The sequence below is a fragment of the Bombina bombina genome, chromosome 2, assembly GCF_027579735.1.
Source record: "Bombina bombina isolate aBomBom1 chromosome 2, aBomBom1.pri, whole genome shotgun sequence".
In the NCBI taxonomy this organism is placed as follows: Eukaryota; Metazoa; Chordata; class Amphibia; order Anura; family Bombinatoridae; genus Bombina; species Bombina bombina.
This window is the reverse complement of record NC_069500.1, coordinates 169,552,442-169,569,659: the sequence shown is the minus strand read 5'-3', so window position 1 is coordinate 169,569,659 and position 17,218 is coordinate 169,552,442. Positions and strand designations below refer to the sequence as shown.

Sequence of the window (17,218 nt, the reverse complement as noted above, 5' to 3'; positions counted from 1 at the left end):
GTACAGGAGTTTGCACATGTTTAGTACTCTATGGCAGCAGTGTTTCGCAACATTATTTGTAGCTTTGTTATACAATGTTGCAAAACACTGCTGCCATAGATTACTAAGGCAGCAGTGTTGAGCCTACCTAGCTTTATTCTTCAAAAAAGATACCAGAAGAACAAAGCAAATATGATAACAGGAGTAATTTGGAAATTGGTTTAAAATTGCATGCTCTATACGAATCATAAAAGTTTAATTTTGACTTTAAAAGTAATCATATCACTATCAAAACTGCCAATGCTTTGTTTGATGTAGCAATATGCTAAATATTGGCTGAACTGCTATTTACTCTGAGTGGTTATAATCTGCACCTGATTCACTAAATCTCTTCTTCTTTCTTCACCTCCAAAGAATAAAATAGGAACAGGAGAAGCTAGAGAGGCTGGAGTGAATGTTTTCCACAGATTACAAATTTAAAATGATAAACCAAAACCTAATCATATTCTTTGCCACATTAATTGCATTATTTCCTAAATTAAACACTGGTACAAATATAATAATACAAACAGCTAAAGAGAGAGTTTATAATTTGTGTCTTTTTAACAAGATTATTTTTGTAGCTGCTCTTTTACACAAATTATGTTTTTTATATATATATATATATATATATATATATATATATATATATATATATATATATATATATATATATATATATATATATATTGTATATTAGTTACAATTTCTAATATTGGATTCTAACTTAAAAAAAATCATCATTATGACACAAATGGAGGAAATGAGTTCCAAACATATTTCCCCTGTAAATAAAGATTGCATTTCATAATACACAGACCCAACACAAAACATGTTTAGTGTCAATACAAAAGCCCTGGTACCTCAGGAGGCAGCTGTGTTAAAAAGTTGTGATCTGCAGCAAAGGTTCGTATCTGAGAAAATTGCCCAATAGATGACGGTAATGCTTCAACCTCATTGAAACTGCAATCCAGCTCCTCTATTGCAGTCAGTCTGTAGAAGGAGATACAGTTATATTAGACATAAATTATTTCATATATATATATAAATATATATATATATATATATATAAATATATATATATATATATATATATATATATATAAACAAGGCAGACACAAACACATATCTATCTATCTATATATATATATATATATATATATATATATATATATATACACACACACATCTCTCTCTCTCTATATATATATATATATATATATATATACACACACACACATCTCTCTCTCTCTCTCTCTCTCTCTCTCTCTCTCTCTCTCTCTCTCTCTCTCTCTCTCTCTCTCTCTCTCTCTCTCTCTCTCTCTCTCTCTCTCTCTCTCTCTCTCTCTATATATATATATATATATATATATATATACACACACATTTATATATATATACATATATAGTATATACACATACATATCTCTCTATCTATATATATATATATATATATCTATATAATATATATATCTATCTCTATATATATATAAATAAATAAGAGAGACATATACACACACACACATATATATATATATATACACACACACACACATACATGCATATCTACCTCACATCTATCCATATCATGGGGATGGCTCCTAGATTTTAAACAAATATGTGAAGCCCTGATGTAAAATGTAAGGCTAAACTAAAGCTATTTTATAAACACCAGGCTAGAACGAACGCCAGCACAATATTTAACCTCTGGGCCTCATGCAGAATGTTACACATAATGTTGCTTCTCAGAAACCTCTCTAGTTTGACAAGCGAATGCTCCTACCCTCCAATGGATTCTGGTAGATACATTAACTGGTTTTCATCCACTTTAAGTGTTGTTAATTTTTTCAGTGCACCTACAATGAAAAAAAGAAGAAAAAAGGAAAAGCTAAAGAGAAGTTGTAGCAGAACACATGGAACATGCATTGAAAATGATGTTCCATTAACATTAAAAAGACACTAGAGGAAATATCTTAGTTAATGCATTTCTTATGCTTATATTTACAGATGCATTTACCAAACTTAGCTTTGTATCCAGAGTAATAAAAAGGGACATAACACCTAAATAAAGGGACAGTCAACACTAAAATTGTTATTGTTTATAAAGATAGATAACGCCTTTATTACCTAATTCCCCAGCTTTGCACAACCAACATAGTTATAGTAATAAACTATATAAACATTCAAACCTCTACATTTCTGCCTGTTTCTAAGCCACTACACACAGCCTCTTAATCATATGCTTTTTTATTAGCTTTTCACAACAGGGGAGTGCTAGTTCATGTGGGCCATATAAAAAACATTGTGCTCACGCCCCTGCTCTGCACAACACAGCACTAACTGGCTAAAATGCAAGTCAATAGATAATAAATAAAAAGTCACATGATCAGGGGACTGTCAAAAGATGTTTAAATACAAAGTAATCACACAGGTAAAAAGTAATTAATATAAGCATGTTAGTTATGCAAAACTGGAGAATTGGTAATAAAGGGATTATTTATCTTGTTAAACAATAAAACAAATTGAGTTAACTGTCCCTTTAATATGAGAAAATGGTGCACAGAGACACACATGCCCTATTTGTCAGTTCTTAGATTATTGACTATAAAAATAGTTCAAAACAGAAAATAAACTCTGTTTCTGAAATAAAATTTTCTGAAATACAATATTTTTATTGGTCCATTTTAAAAAGCAAATGTACCAAACGGAATACAACAAAACAGTTACACAAACATGTGCATTAAATAATTGCAACTAAAACACAATCTTATGTATCTCATTAGAATCTTAACTGTAAAAATAAGCCCAAAGATGGCTTCCTCTGATAAAATGCAATATGTGGTGCTGCAAACTTCTGTCTTGTATAAGTCTGATGTGGAAACATTCATATTTGCTGCCCATGAAGCCATAGACAGGCCTTAAATGAATATTAAACTCTCTTACATTTAAGCTCATTTATACATGTTTTTTTTTTTTTTTTTTAAATCTAGGATAGCCTAGTTACAACTACAGAACACAGAAAGAACCTGAAATTCATATTTGCAACAGACATGTATCCATTAAGTTTATAGACACCAAAAACTAGCTTAAAGGGACATTATACACTTTTTTTGCATAAATGTTTTGTAGATTATCTACTTGTATAGCCCATAGTTTTTTTGTTTTTTTTAAATGTACAGTTTTGCTTATTTTTAAATAACATTGCTCTGATTTTCAGACTCCTAACCAAGCCCCAAAGTTTTATGAGAATACCGTCAGATGCCTCTACTCCAGCTTGCTCCTGATTGTGTAAAGGGTCTTTTCATATGTAAAAGAAGGGGGAGGGGGTAGGTGTCTTATTTCCCGCTTGAAGGGCTTTCCAGCTACCTTTTCAACAGAGCTAAACTGAGATCTTCTAAGTAAGTTTTTAAACAGTTTTATACTGGATTTTTATATCAGTATCTGTGCATCTTATTCTTTATAGTATTGTCTATTACATGCAGTTATATGAAAATGAGTGTATAATGTCCCTTTAATATCGTCTTCAGGCATGAAAATAGGCAAATAATGCTTTTGTCATGGTCAAGTAGCAACAGTGGCAAGTATGTGGGAATGAAGGGATTAATAGCACCAGGCCTCTGGCTACCCTATCCCAATATTGCCAGGGTATCTGAATTAACTCCCAAATACTACCTACACCAGTGTTTCTCAACTCCAGTCCTCAGGACCCTTAACAGGCCAGAGTTTCATTCTATCTTAACTAGAGCACAGGTGACAATCATCTAAAGGGTAAGAGCAGGTTAGTAACCATGGTTACTAATCAGCTGATTATTTCACCTGTGCTCTTGTTAAGATATAATGAATATCTGGCCTGGTAAGGGTCCTGAGGACTGAAGGTTGAGAAACACTGACCTACACCAGCCCTGATAAATAATCTCTGGCACCACCCAAGACTTTATAATTCGTGTCTTAAGCTACCACGAAATTGCACTCCGTTTATACCAAATCCAAAACCAAATAGGAAAGATTATATTTTGGATAATCAGTAACTGGAATCTCAAGCTATGTTTATACAGGATAGCCATTTACTGATAGATTTGCACATACACATGGCAGTGTTCACCCCTGTAATCCTGCAAACAGGGAAATCATGCATTCTGCATAACAGCTTATATTAAGAGTTATCAGAAAAACGTACACAGGAGGCTATGTGCCTTTGTAACTAATATTTATGCATGCTCTGTCATGGTCTGCTCTCAGAGCATGCGCCAGTATTTGATGTACATGCACTTGGCTTACAGGTGTATTCTCAGAGGGTTACGTGCACTGCAAAGGTTAGCACAGATCCTATGGCAACTTACTAGAATCATTTTTGCAAACATGTGTATGTTGCAAAAAAAATTCTATCACAATCTCAAATTCACTACACCACTAATATAGTTCTATCTTCCATGAAAAGTAAATTAATTTACATTATATTCTTTTTTTTTTTAAATATTTCTTTATTTGTGTCTACCAGCAGAGATAAATATTCCAACAACAGAACAGAAAACAAAAAGACAAAGTCCTGAATTTTGCGCCACGCAGGGCCTCCAAATAATAATCAATATATTTATTTATATTCCTGCATGGAAATACATTAATAATATTTCAAAAGAACTGTTTTATACCCCCTGCTGGAGTTTTACTTTTTCAAATTTAATTTCCATACATTTTCCACCATACATTTCATACAATCTAATCATATTTTTTCACTCTTTATTAATAACATAAACAAAAAAAAAACAAGAAAGAAAGACGAGAAAAGAAATTGAGAATATTCCCAAATACAAATTCCGTATACAAACATATAATAGAGGAACCAGCTGCTTCTTCGTAAGAGTATTCCCACATATGGATTTATGTCTTCTATACTAAAAATTATAAGTTTCCATTCAATGTATTATCTACACAATTATCCTTCTTAGAGGAGGAAACAAAAAAAACTTTAAACAAAAAAAAAAACCTCTATCTCCCGCCCCGATATACATCATTCTCATCTATCCAACTACTCGGGAGGTGACCTGCCAATATATTAGTTTGAACGTATGCCGACTTCAATTTACATTATATTCTGAATTATTTGGAACAAGCCTGTTATCTTTGCAAGGAGAAAAATAATTTGATTTAGTGTATAATTTATTTCTGAAAATAAAGTTACACACTTATGTCATACTATTATATAAAGTGCCCACTGAAAAACCTGATTAGATATAAGTATACTTGTTGATAAATTCATTTCTTTTGAGGTGTTGAGAGTCCACGAGTCCCTTACAGGATTCAACTCCTGGGTACTAGGAGGTAAAGATTCTGAAAAACTCCAAGAGTATTCTATCCCTCCTACCTCACTGATAAGCCAGTCTTGCATATAGCCAAGTAAGGAGAAGCAGAAATATAGAAGAGGACAGAACATTGAAATCAGGAACAAAACTAGACCTGCCATCAGAAAAAAATAACAATTAAAATAAATAGGGCAGGCCTCGTGGACTCTCACCAATTAATTTATCAGGTAAGCATACATTTTGTTTTCTGTCATTAGGTGGTGAGAGTCCATAAGTCCATTACTTCTGGTAAACTAATACCCAAGTTGTGGAGTCCATGACTAAAAGAGAGCAGGATAAATAAAAGCAGGCACTTACTTTTCAGACATTGCTCCCTGGAGGACCTTCCTACAAAAAGCTGCTTTCCGAAACATCAAAATGGTAGAATTTAGTAAAAGAATGTAGGGATGACCATAATGCTGCCTTGCAATTTTGTTCTACTGAAGTCTCATTTTTAAAAGCCCAGTGGAAACTGATCTGGTAGAATGAGCAGTAACATGATTTGTGGGAGACTTTCCAGCCTCCATGTAAGCCTTGTAAATTTAAAGCTTTAACCATTAAACAATGCGTGGACCTGAGAAAGTAATATACAAACTAGATGATTGAGTAGAATCCTTAGTAGCCTCACGATAAACTTTAAAGCTCTAAGCACCACAATTTCTCTATTGATGTTGTTTGAGGAAACTACCTTTTGTAAAAAAAAATTTTTTAGTTCTTGAAACTGCATTACCCTGAAGAAAAATACATAAAGGAGAATCGCAAAAAAGCTCAGATAATTCAGAATCTCTTCTTGCTGAAGAAATCACTAATAGAAACAATGCTTTGCAAGACAGTAATTTTCAAAGACATGCCAATAGAATGCATAGGTTTCAAACAGGGAAACTTGTAAAACCCTTAAACCAAACAAAACTAAATTTATGCTTACCTGATAAATTTCTTTCTTTCTTACTTGACATGGTGAGTCCACAGATCATCTCTATTTACTATTGGGAAAATCACTCCTGGCCAGCAGGAGGAGGCAAAGAGCACTACAGCAAAGCTGTTAAGTATCACCTCCCTTCCCTCCAACCCCAGTCATTCGACCGAAGGAAAAACAGAGAAAGGAAGTAACACAAGGTGCAGAGGTGCCTGAGGTTTATAAAACAGAATCTAAATAAAACAGGGAGTCTAAATAAGCAGGGCGGGCCGTGGACTCACCATGTAAAGAAATAAATAAATCAGGTAAGCATACATTTTGTTTTCTTTAAAATGACACGGATCATCTCTAATTATTATTGGGAATCAATACCCAAGCTAGAGGACACAGATGATAAGGGAGGGACAAGACAGGAGACCTAAACAGAAGGCACCACTGCTTGAAGAACCTTTCTCCCAAAAAAAAGCCTCAGCCAAGGCAAAAGTAACAAATTTATAGAATTTTGAAAAAGTGTGTAGAGAGGACCAAGTTGCAGCCTTGCAAATCTGTTCCACAGAAGCTTCATTTTTGAATGCCCAGGAAGAGGCAACAGCCCTCATGGAATGAGCCATGATTCTCTCAGGAGGCTGCTGTCCAGCAGTTTCATAGGCCAAGCGAATTATACTCTTCAGCCACAAAGAAAGAGAAGTAGCCGTAGCTTTCTGACTTGCATTTCCCACAGAAAACAACAAAACAGGAGACTGGCGAAAATCCTTAGTAGCCTGTAAATAGTATTTCAATGCACGCACCACATCTAGGTTGTGCAGCAGACGCTCTTTATGAGAAGAAGGGTTAGGACACAAAGAAGGAACAACGATATCTTGATTAATGTTCCTATCCGAAACCACTTTAGGGAGGAAACCTAACTTAGTACGCAAAACTACCTTATTCGAATGAAAAATAAGATAAGGGGATATCACACTGTAACGCCGAGAAACAAAACTTTCCAAGATAACATCTTAATATCTAAGGAATTCATAGGCTTCAAATGGAGCCTGAGAATCAAAACTTTCCAAGATAACATCTTAATATCTAAGGAATTCATAGGCTTCAAATGGAGCCTGCTGAAGAACTTTAAGAACAAGGTTAAGGACTCCAAGGAGGAGTAACAGATTTGAACACAGGCCTGATTCTAAGGCCTGACAGAAAGATTGCACGTCTGGTACATCCGCCAGATGTTTATGCAACAAAATAGACAAGGCAGATATTTGACCCATCAAGGTACTCACAGATAAACCCTTCTCCAGACCCTCCTGGAGAAAAGACAAAATTCTAGGAATCCGAACTCTACTCCAAGAGTAGCTTCTGGCTTCACACCAATACAGATATTTACGCCTTATCTTATGGTAAATCTTTCAAGTGACAGGCTTACGAGCCTGAATTAAGGTCTCAATAACCGACTCCGAAAACCCGTGCTTAGATAGAAATAAAGGGACACTGAACCCAATTTTTTTCTTTTGTGATTCAGATAGAGCATGCAATTTTAAGCAACTTTCTAATTTACTCCTATTATCACATTTTCTTCGTTCTCTTGCTTTCTTTATTTGAAAAAGAAGGCATCTAAGCTTTTTTTGGGTTCAGCACTCTGGACAGCACTTTTTTATTGGTAGATGAATTTATCCACCAATCAGCAAGAACAACCCAGGTTGTTCACCAAAAATGAGCCGACATCTAAACTTACATTCTTGAATTTCAAATAAAGATACCAAGAGAATGAAGAAAATTTGATAATAGGAGTCATTTAGAAAGTTGCTTAAAATGTCATGCTCTATCTGAATCACAAAAGAAAAAATGTGGGTTCAGTGTCCCTTTAAGCGTTCAATCTCCAAGCAGTGAGCTTCAGAGAAACAAGATTTGGATGAAGGGATGGCCCTTGAAGTAGAAGGTCCTTCTGAGGTGGAAGTCTCCGAGGTGGAAGAGAAGACATCACCACTAGGTCTGCATACCAGATCCTGCAAGACCAAGCCGGTGGAATGAGGATCACCGACGCCTTCTCCTGTTTGATTCGAGCAATGACCTGCGGAAGGAGAGCGAACTGAGAAAATATGCTAGACTGAAATTCCAAGGAACCGCCAGAGCATCTATCAGTACAGCCTGAGGATCCGTCGACCCGTACCTCGGAAGCTTGGCATTCTGTCAATATGCCATGAGATCCAGTGCCGGCTGTCCCCATTTGAGAATCAAGTTGGAAAACACCACCGGATGAAGTTCCCACTCCCACGGATGAAAGGTCTGTCTGCTCAGAAAATCCGCTTCCCAATTGTCCACTCCTGGAATGCGGATTGCAGACAGCAGTTGTGGGTCTCCTCCCACTGAATAATCTTGGCTACCTCTGCCATGGCCAAGGAACTCCGAGTTCCTCCCTGATGGTTGATGTAAGCCACTGAAGTTATGTTGTCCGACTGAAACCTGATAAACCGGGCTGAAGCGGAGGCCAGGCCAGAAGAGCATTGAAGATTGCCCTCAGCTCCAGAATGTTTATGGGGAGAACAGACTTCTCCCGAGTCCATGTCCCCTGAGCCTTTAGTGAGCCCCAGACTGCTCCCCATCCCAGCAGGCTGACATCCGTTGTCACAATCACCCAGGTGGGTCTGCGAAAGCAGGTTCCCTGTAAGAGATGATCCTGAGACAACCACCAAGGAAGAGAATCTCATCGCCTGATCCAGATGTAATCGCGGAGACAGATTCGCATAATCCCCGTTCCATTGCCTGAGCATGCATAACTGCAGAGGTCTGAGAAGGAACCGAGGAAACTAAATGATGTCCATGGCAGCTACCATCAGACCAATCACCTCCATACATTGGGCCACTGACGGCAGAGGAGAGGACTGAAGAGCAAGACAAGAGTCGAAGATCTTTGTTTTTCTGACCTCTGTCAGAAATATTTTCATTGATAAGGAATCTATTATTGTTCCCAAGAACACTACCCTTTGTAGCTGGAATCAAGGAACTCTTTCCCAAATTCACCTTCCATCCGTGAGAACGCAGAAAAGATAACATCTCCGTGTGGAAGTTTGCCTGTTGAAAGGATGGTGCCTGAACCAGAATGTCGCCCAGATAAGATGCTACTGCAATGCCCCGCAACCGGAGCACCGCCGACAAGGATCCCAGGACCTTTAAAAAAATTCTGGGAGCTGTGGCAAGGTCGAATGGAGGAGCCACATACTGGAAGTGTTTGTCTAGAAAAGCGAACCTCAGAAACCTGTGATGATCCCTGTGGATGGAAACATGCAGGTATGCATCTTTTAAATCTACTGTTGTCATGAATTGACCCTCTTGAACTAAGGGAAGAATTGAACGAAGAGACTTTTTAGGCTTTTGAAGTCTATAATCGGTCTGAAAGTTCCCTCTTTTTTGGAAACCATTAACAGATTGGAGTAAAATCCCAGACCCTGTTCCTGCATTGGAACAGGCACTATCACTCCCAGGTCGGAAAGGTCCCGGACACTGTGTAAGAACACCTCTTTTTTTATCTGGTCTACAGACAATCTTGAGAGCATAAACCTGCCCCTGGGAGGAAAGGTCTTTAACTCTAGTTTGAATCCCTGGGACACGATGTTCACCGCCCAAGGATATGGAACATCCCGAACCCAGGCTTGAGCGAAGAAGGAAAGTCTGCCCCCCACAAGATCCAGCCCCAGATCAGGGGCAGACCCTTCATGATTTTGAGTCATTAACTGGCTTTTTAGATTGCTTCCCCTTGTTCCAAGACTGGTTGGACCTCCAGGAAGGCTTGGACTGTTCCTGCTTGGTAGAAGGAGAGGAAGGCTTACCTTTGAAGTTTTGAAAGGAACGAAAATTACTCTGACGTCCTTTCTGCTTATCCCTCTTATCCTGAGAGAGGAAATGACACTTTCCTCCTGAAATGTCTGAAATAATTTCAGCCAAGCCCAGCCCAAACAAGGTCTTACCCTTGCAGGGAATCGCCAAAAGCCAGGACTTCAACCATAAGGCTCTGCGGGCCAGTACGGCAAAACCAGAATTCTTTGCTCCCAGCTTAATAACCTGTAGGGAAGCATCCATAATAAAAGAATTGGCCAACTTAAGAGCCTTGATCCTATCCTGGATCTCTTCAAGGGGAGTATAAGTCTGCATAGAATCAGACAATACATCAAACCAGTATGCCACCTCGCTGGTGACGGTAGCAATACACACCGCAGTTTGCCATTGTAAACCCTGGTGTACATACATCTTTTTAAGCAATCCAACTTCTTATCCATAGGATCCTTAAAGGAACAGCTATCCTCTATGGGAATAGTGGTTCTCTTAACCAAAGTGGAAATTGCTCCTTCCACCTTGGGGACCGTCTGCCAAGACTCCCTAATAGTCAGCTATTGGAAACATCTTCTTAAAAATTGGGGATGGAGAAAAAGGGATACCAGGTCTCTCCCATTCCCGAGCAATAATCTCTGTATCCCGGTCTGGTACAGGGATAACCTCCACCATGGAAGGTACATCAAAGTACTTGTTTTGCTTACTAGACTTCTAAGGATTGACTACGACAGTAGTGTCTGAGTCGTCCAGAGTAGCCAAAACCTCCTTAAGTAACAAACTGAGGTGTTCCAGCTTAAATCTGAATTAAACAACTTCAGCATCAGAAGAAGTAGTCTGAGATTTCACCCTCAGACGCTACCGAAGTATCTTCCTCCTCAGACTTCTGGGAAGGAACATTCGGAATAGCCACGACTGTGTCAGAAACCTTACTCACCGATTCCTTAGATCTCCTCTTGCGCTTTCCCTGCAGCATGGGAAAAGCAAACAGTGCATCAGTTACCGCAGAAGATATGTGGGTAGCAATGACTTGCAACTTAACTCCAACCAGAGTGTGAGAGGAAGCGCAGGGCACTGCATGTGTGGACGATAAAGTTTGGGACACTTGAGGAGAAAGCCGCGGCATATCTTGAAAATTTTCAGGAGACCCCTGAACAGCATCCGCCTTAGACAATGATGACTCAGAATCAAAAAAATCTATCCCTGTAATTCAATGTTCTCTCAATACATGAGGATCAGAAAGGGATTGGTGGTTCCACATTAGCATCAAAACACAAAGAACAAGTAACATTTTGCATGGCCTCTTGGTCCATTTTTACCCAACAATTGAACAAATGAAAAATAAAATACTTTTATTTATTTTTTAGATTATGTCATAAAAACCTTACTGTCCCTTTAAATTTTAAACAACTTTTTATTTCCCATGGAAAAAAGTTGGTCTTAGAACACCCCAGACAGCCTCTACACCTCAGCTAGCCCTGCTGAGGTGCCTACCCGTCATGCTGACCGCCGGAGGCAATATAGAGAGAAAATCCGGACTCAACCCAGAGCTGCTCGACTCGGTATCCGGAGACCGCTAACACTGAAAAGCGGAGCCACAACGAACTACGTCACCCTTCCGGCACTCTGGAAGTGAGAAAGAAAAAAACACGAAAAACTCTTTGCCGCTTCAGAACAGACCCACCTATCGTGGACGTATAAACCTGAACCTCCCGGCCGGCATTAATCTTCACTCTGAAGGTAAAGCCGCCGAGAGTAAGTAAACAAAAAAAAACAACCACTCTGACCGGAATAATAAACGAACTGAGCGTATGTTCCATGAACTCCTCTCGTCCCCAGTGCCTGCACAAACTGCCTCACATTATAATGACTGGGGTTGGAGGGAAGGGAGGTGATACTTAACAGCTTTGCTGTGGTGCTCTTTGCCTCCCTCCTGCTGGCCAGGAGTGATATTCCCAATAGTAATTGGAGATGATCTGTGGACTCACCGTGTCATTAGAAAGAAAAATAACACTCAAGTCAAAATATAATATTCAGATGGAGCATGCAGTTTTAAGACAATTTGCCATTTGCTTCCATTATCAATTTTGCAAAGTCTTTTTATATGTACACTTTCTGTGGATACTACTGAGTATGTGCACAAGCTCACACAATATACGTATACAAGACTGTGATTGGCTGATGTGTGTCACATGATACAAGAGACCGGAAAAAGTGAGAAAAAAATTGCAAGAAAAAAAATCTACTGCTTATTTGAAATTCAGAGTTGGTGTAATTGCATTGTCTTTTAATTATGACCTTATTAATTATGCAATACTACTGCATTTAGTGGTCCTTTAAGATTCCACGGGCAAGATATTGGCTAAATCTTGGTTAGATTGAAGATTGGAACGGTTAAGAGACTGCAAGAACAATAAGAATTTTTTTAAAAAAAACCCCAGTATGGACCCATTAAATATTAAAAAACAATAAAATACAAAATAAAACGCTTTACCAGTAAAGTTCTTATCATAGTACCAACTCTCATAAAAATAATAGAGAAGTCACCCATAAACTTAAGTATATATATGGTGTAAATCTAATACATTTTTTGACCCCTGGCTATGATGTACTGTGATATAACTGTACCTGCTAATTGCCGGTGGGCCATGTGAGTAACAAATGTACTTACCTAAGCTGCACCCACTCTACTGAACTTACCCTCTGACAAAAAGACTGCATTCAATACATCACAGCAGAGGATGACTGTAAGCAGTATTTTGACGACCCAACAGGAGGAGGCTAAGGGATCAGTCCCCACGACATCTGTGGTAGGCTTGTGACCAACTCCTATACAGGGAGTAATTGTTCACTACCCTATGCTTTCTGTAGAAGCTCCCTTAGGGAAAAAATGGACCACAAATCGGTACTAGGAACCCTCTTAATGAAAAATCTTAAGAGCACCTCAATTCTTCACCTGCATCCTGGGAGGCAAAGATTACACTGGCTTATCAGTGACGTGGGAGGGATAGAAAACTCTTTGGAGTTCTTTGAAATCTTTGTCTCCTGCTAGTGGCCAGGAGTTTAATCCCAAAAGTAATGGACTTGTGGACTCTCACCACCTTATGAAAGAACAGGGTTTATGTAAATTACTCCAAAATGCGTCCAACACATATCTCCCTATATGGGCAAGTATAAAAATATACCAACCAATAGACTCAGGCAGCTGCTGCACTGCGTTACTAGACAGTAACAAATCCTGCATATTTTCACATCCAGAAATTCCATCTTCCACCATTTCTATATTGTTTTTTGAAAAATCCAGGTATGTCAACTGTTTCAAACCTCCAATGAACTATAGGGGGGGAGAAAAGAGAAAGTTAAAGTGCTGCAGGACTACATAAAGCACTCAAATATAGTTCATGTGTATAACTAAGATGGTTTGCGCAATACTAACCATTTTTATCATTATCTTGTGGTTATTTCTATAGTCTTTTCTAAATGCTTTTCACATTACTTGTAGATAATGATTCCTTTTTATTAGATCAATAATATATCCGTTATATATTTTTTTTCTAGATTTAATGTAATAACACAAACTTGTAGGCTGCTAACATCCACTGAACGACACAAATATGCTGCAATCTTCATATAATATTTTAAACTATTATTCACTCCATATAAAAAATATTGTTAGCTTGTTTGAAAACAAAAAAATCCTAGTGTGTTTGTAAGAGAAAGCAAGCCTCTAACGTTATTCACTAGGACACGTTCCCTGAGATTTTACTTTTCTTGTAATATATATTTAGTGTAACACAAATCTTTTACCTCCCTAATTTACCAGTTAAATTATCACATTAGATATGAAGGAGAATTTTCGCAAAACTAAGAACTATCATAAACACCTCGGGGAAGTTTATTTTACTTGTGGTAATATGAGCAAGCATATACAACTTGAGCCCAACACAGTTTCCATTAATGGGACATCCTAGTGTAAAAATATTGTCAGAGCATTTTATTTATATAAACAAAAATGTTTATTTTACTAGGTGTTTAAACCCTGCAAAGTAGTTAAAAACAAAAGGTTGTGCTGGTGTGCCACGCTACATGAGGATACAGTCAGTGAGTCAATCAAGAGCCAGCATACTTGTGTATACTACAATCGATATCAGTATCCTCAACAGGAGATGAGGGTCTACCACAATCACTATTGCTCCACACTGTGAGGAGTGAATCCATTGCTTATCTGTTTTCATGATTCTGGAGCTGTGAACAAGACAATTAAGGCCTACAGTGGCAGCAACTCAGTAGGCAACCCCCCCCCCACCCCTCCCCGGACTCTATGGGGTTCTTACTGCTCATGGACTACAAATCTAGGAGTTCTATCATATATTGCCAACAACTTGTAGCACATTCAAATTCTTATACTCCATCATTGCTCACCAATCGATAGTCATTCAGGATAAGACATACTTGCAACACCTTGATGATTACCTTTCGAGACTGGAAAAAACAATGCTATCTCTCATAGATAAGGCACTACCTGAAAACACTGATTGCACATTGATAACCAGAAACTCGGACTTAAAAATCTTGTGTCCCCATATTAGTCGTATCAAGGATGGCTTAATCTGCAAATAAAGGCTCTGTGTAACAGTGTACGCACAATGTCGACCTGAAAATTCCACAGCTCCAGATACCTTAATCATTAAATCAAGTTTTGAGAGTCAAATTATGGGCAAAGGAGACAACAATATGTCAAACAATGTACTGCTAGACGGGGAAGATGCTACTACTCTAGAATGTCCTTGAATAGTTATAAAAAAAAAAAAAAAAAAAAAAAAAAAAAAAAAAAGATATAGAAGGGAAGTTGATATCCTTCAATCAGGGTCAGATTGTACGGATGAAAACATTTTTATTTTACCATCCAAGCTATTACCAGAACCTGCGGTCTTGTCCCCTAATACTCACAGCACACGATTTGGCACATGGATAGATTGCTTAACCACAACATTTGCAATTGATTAGATATTTTACATTTATGTCAGTTTTACTGAAAATGTTCAAAATGTCTAATATTTCGCCTACATATTGTAAACTTGTTACTATCTTGTGTATGTCATTGTTAGATAAGAATATCAGATTATTTACCCAGACTTTCTATTTATAAAATAGAAATAGGATTAAAAATTGCTAAATTTATATTAAGATCCAGACAAATCTATTGATAGGGTCATATATTTAATTTACTTAACCCCCCCCCATTTTTTGTTAATTTGAACGTATGGATTCACTGAGCCTTTCATAATCTATATATAATGTCCGAACACTTTTCCTGTAATATAGCTATTTTGAGATTATATTATTCAATTAACCCCAGAGATAGAGGTCCGAGAGTTCCCACAAGTAAGAATTTTCGTTGACAACCACCAAAAAGAAGGAAATTAGGACACTTTTTGTTTTGTTGGCTCAATATTGCTTAAACAGGATTGTTTTATACTTTTATTTAAAAAGGTTACTGTGAACTCCTGAATATTGTATTTTTATTTGGTATGTCCTCAATAAAAAATAAAATGAATAATAAAGAAAAATAAATTACTATGACTCAGCAATATAGTGTGAAACACGTCATGGCATCTGCCAAATCTTGCATGCATGTTTGTCATGTTTTTAAAGCTTGCTCAAACCCCTGGTATAACTACACACATACATACAGTCACAACTACACACTGACAATACAAACCCCTGGTATACCTACACACATATATACATGCACAACTAAACACTGACAATACAAGCCCCTGGTATAACTACACACATACATACAGTCACAACTACACACTGACAATACAAGCCCCTGGTATAACTACACACATACATACAGTCACAACTACCCACTGACAATACAAGCCCCTGGTATAACTACACACATATATACATGCACAACTACACACTGACAATACAAGCCTCTGCTATAACTACATACATACAGGTACAACTACACACTGACAATACAAGCCCCTGGTATAACTACACACATACATACACAACACGCTGACAATACAAGCCCCTGCTATAACTACACACATACATAAAGTCACAACTACACAATGACAATACAAGCCCCTGGTATACTTACACACATACAGGCACAACTACACACTGACAATACAAGCCCCTGGTATAACTACACACATACATACAGTCACAACTACACAATGACAATACAAGCCCCTGGTATAACTACACACATATATACATGCACAACTACACACTGACAATACAAGCCTCTGCTATAACTACATACATACAGGTACAACTACACACTGACAATACAAGCCCCTGGTATAACTACACACATACATACACAACACGCTGACAATACAAGCCCCTGCTATAACTACACACATACATAAAGTCACAACTACACAATGACAATACAAGCCCCTGGTATACTTACACACATACAGGCACAACTACACACTGACAATACAAGCCCCTGGTATAACTACACACATACATACAGTCACAACTACACAATGACAATACAAGCCCTGGTATACCTACACACATACATACAGTCACAACTACACACTGACAATACAAGCCCCTGGTATAACTACACACATATATACATGCACAACTACACACTGACAATACAAGCCCCTGGTATAACTACACACATACAGTCACAACTACACAATGACAATACAAGCCCCTGCTATAACTATACATAAAGTCACAACTACACACTGACAATACAAGCCCCTGGTATACTTACACACATACAGGCACAACTACATGCTCATAATACAAACCCCTGGTATGTAGGTTAATCTATTCCCGTCCATCCAGAATTCCTTGAGGCCGGTTAGTTGTTCAAGTACTTCAGGCTGAAATACAAACATTTATTCATGAAAGAAATGCTAAAAATCAAAGGTTTTAAAACCCACACAATGATCAGTATAATTTCATTCACCTTTAATCAATGCTTGCTTTTAAAACACCCTTGGAGTTAATATTTAATGGGTTAATGTTTTTTTTTAATGTTTTTAGTAAACCTTACCACTTCTGTGAATTCATTACTTCCCAGGTCCAACCTCTCAAGCTGAGTAAGTCTATTCATAGTTCTGAAAGAGGAAGATGGATGATTTTT

The 17,218-nt window shown here is 37.7% G+C and overlaps 1 protein-coding gene across 1 annotated transcript in view; it reads right to left on the bottom strand.

The window, feature by feature from the left end:
* ERBIN (erbb2 interacting protein) overlaps nt 1-17,218 on the bottom strand; it is a gene marked incomplete in the record, with an annotated part of 752,109 nt that overhangs the window by 167,069 nt on the left and 567,822 nt on the right. Inside the window, 5 exon segments of the mRNA XM_053701342.1 lie at nt 882-1,011; nt 1,802-1,874; nt 13,273-13,417; nt 16,881-16,955; nt 17,129-17,192. Coding sequence (XP_053557317.1) covers nt 882-1,011; nt 1,802-1,874; nt 13,273-13,417; nt 16,881-16,955; nt 17,129-17,192 — 487 coding nt within the window.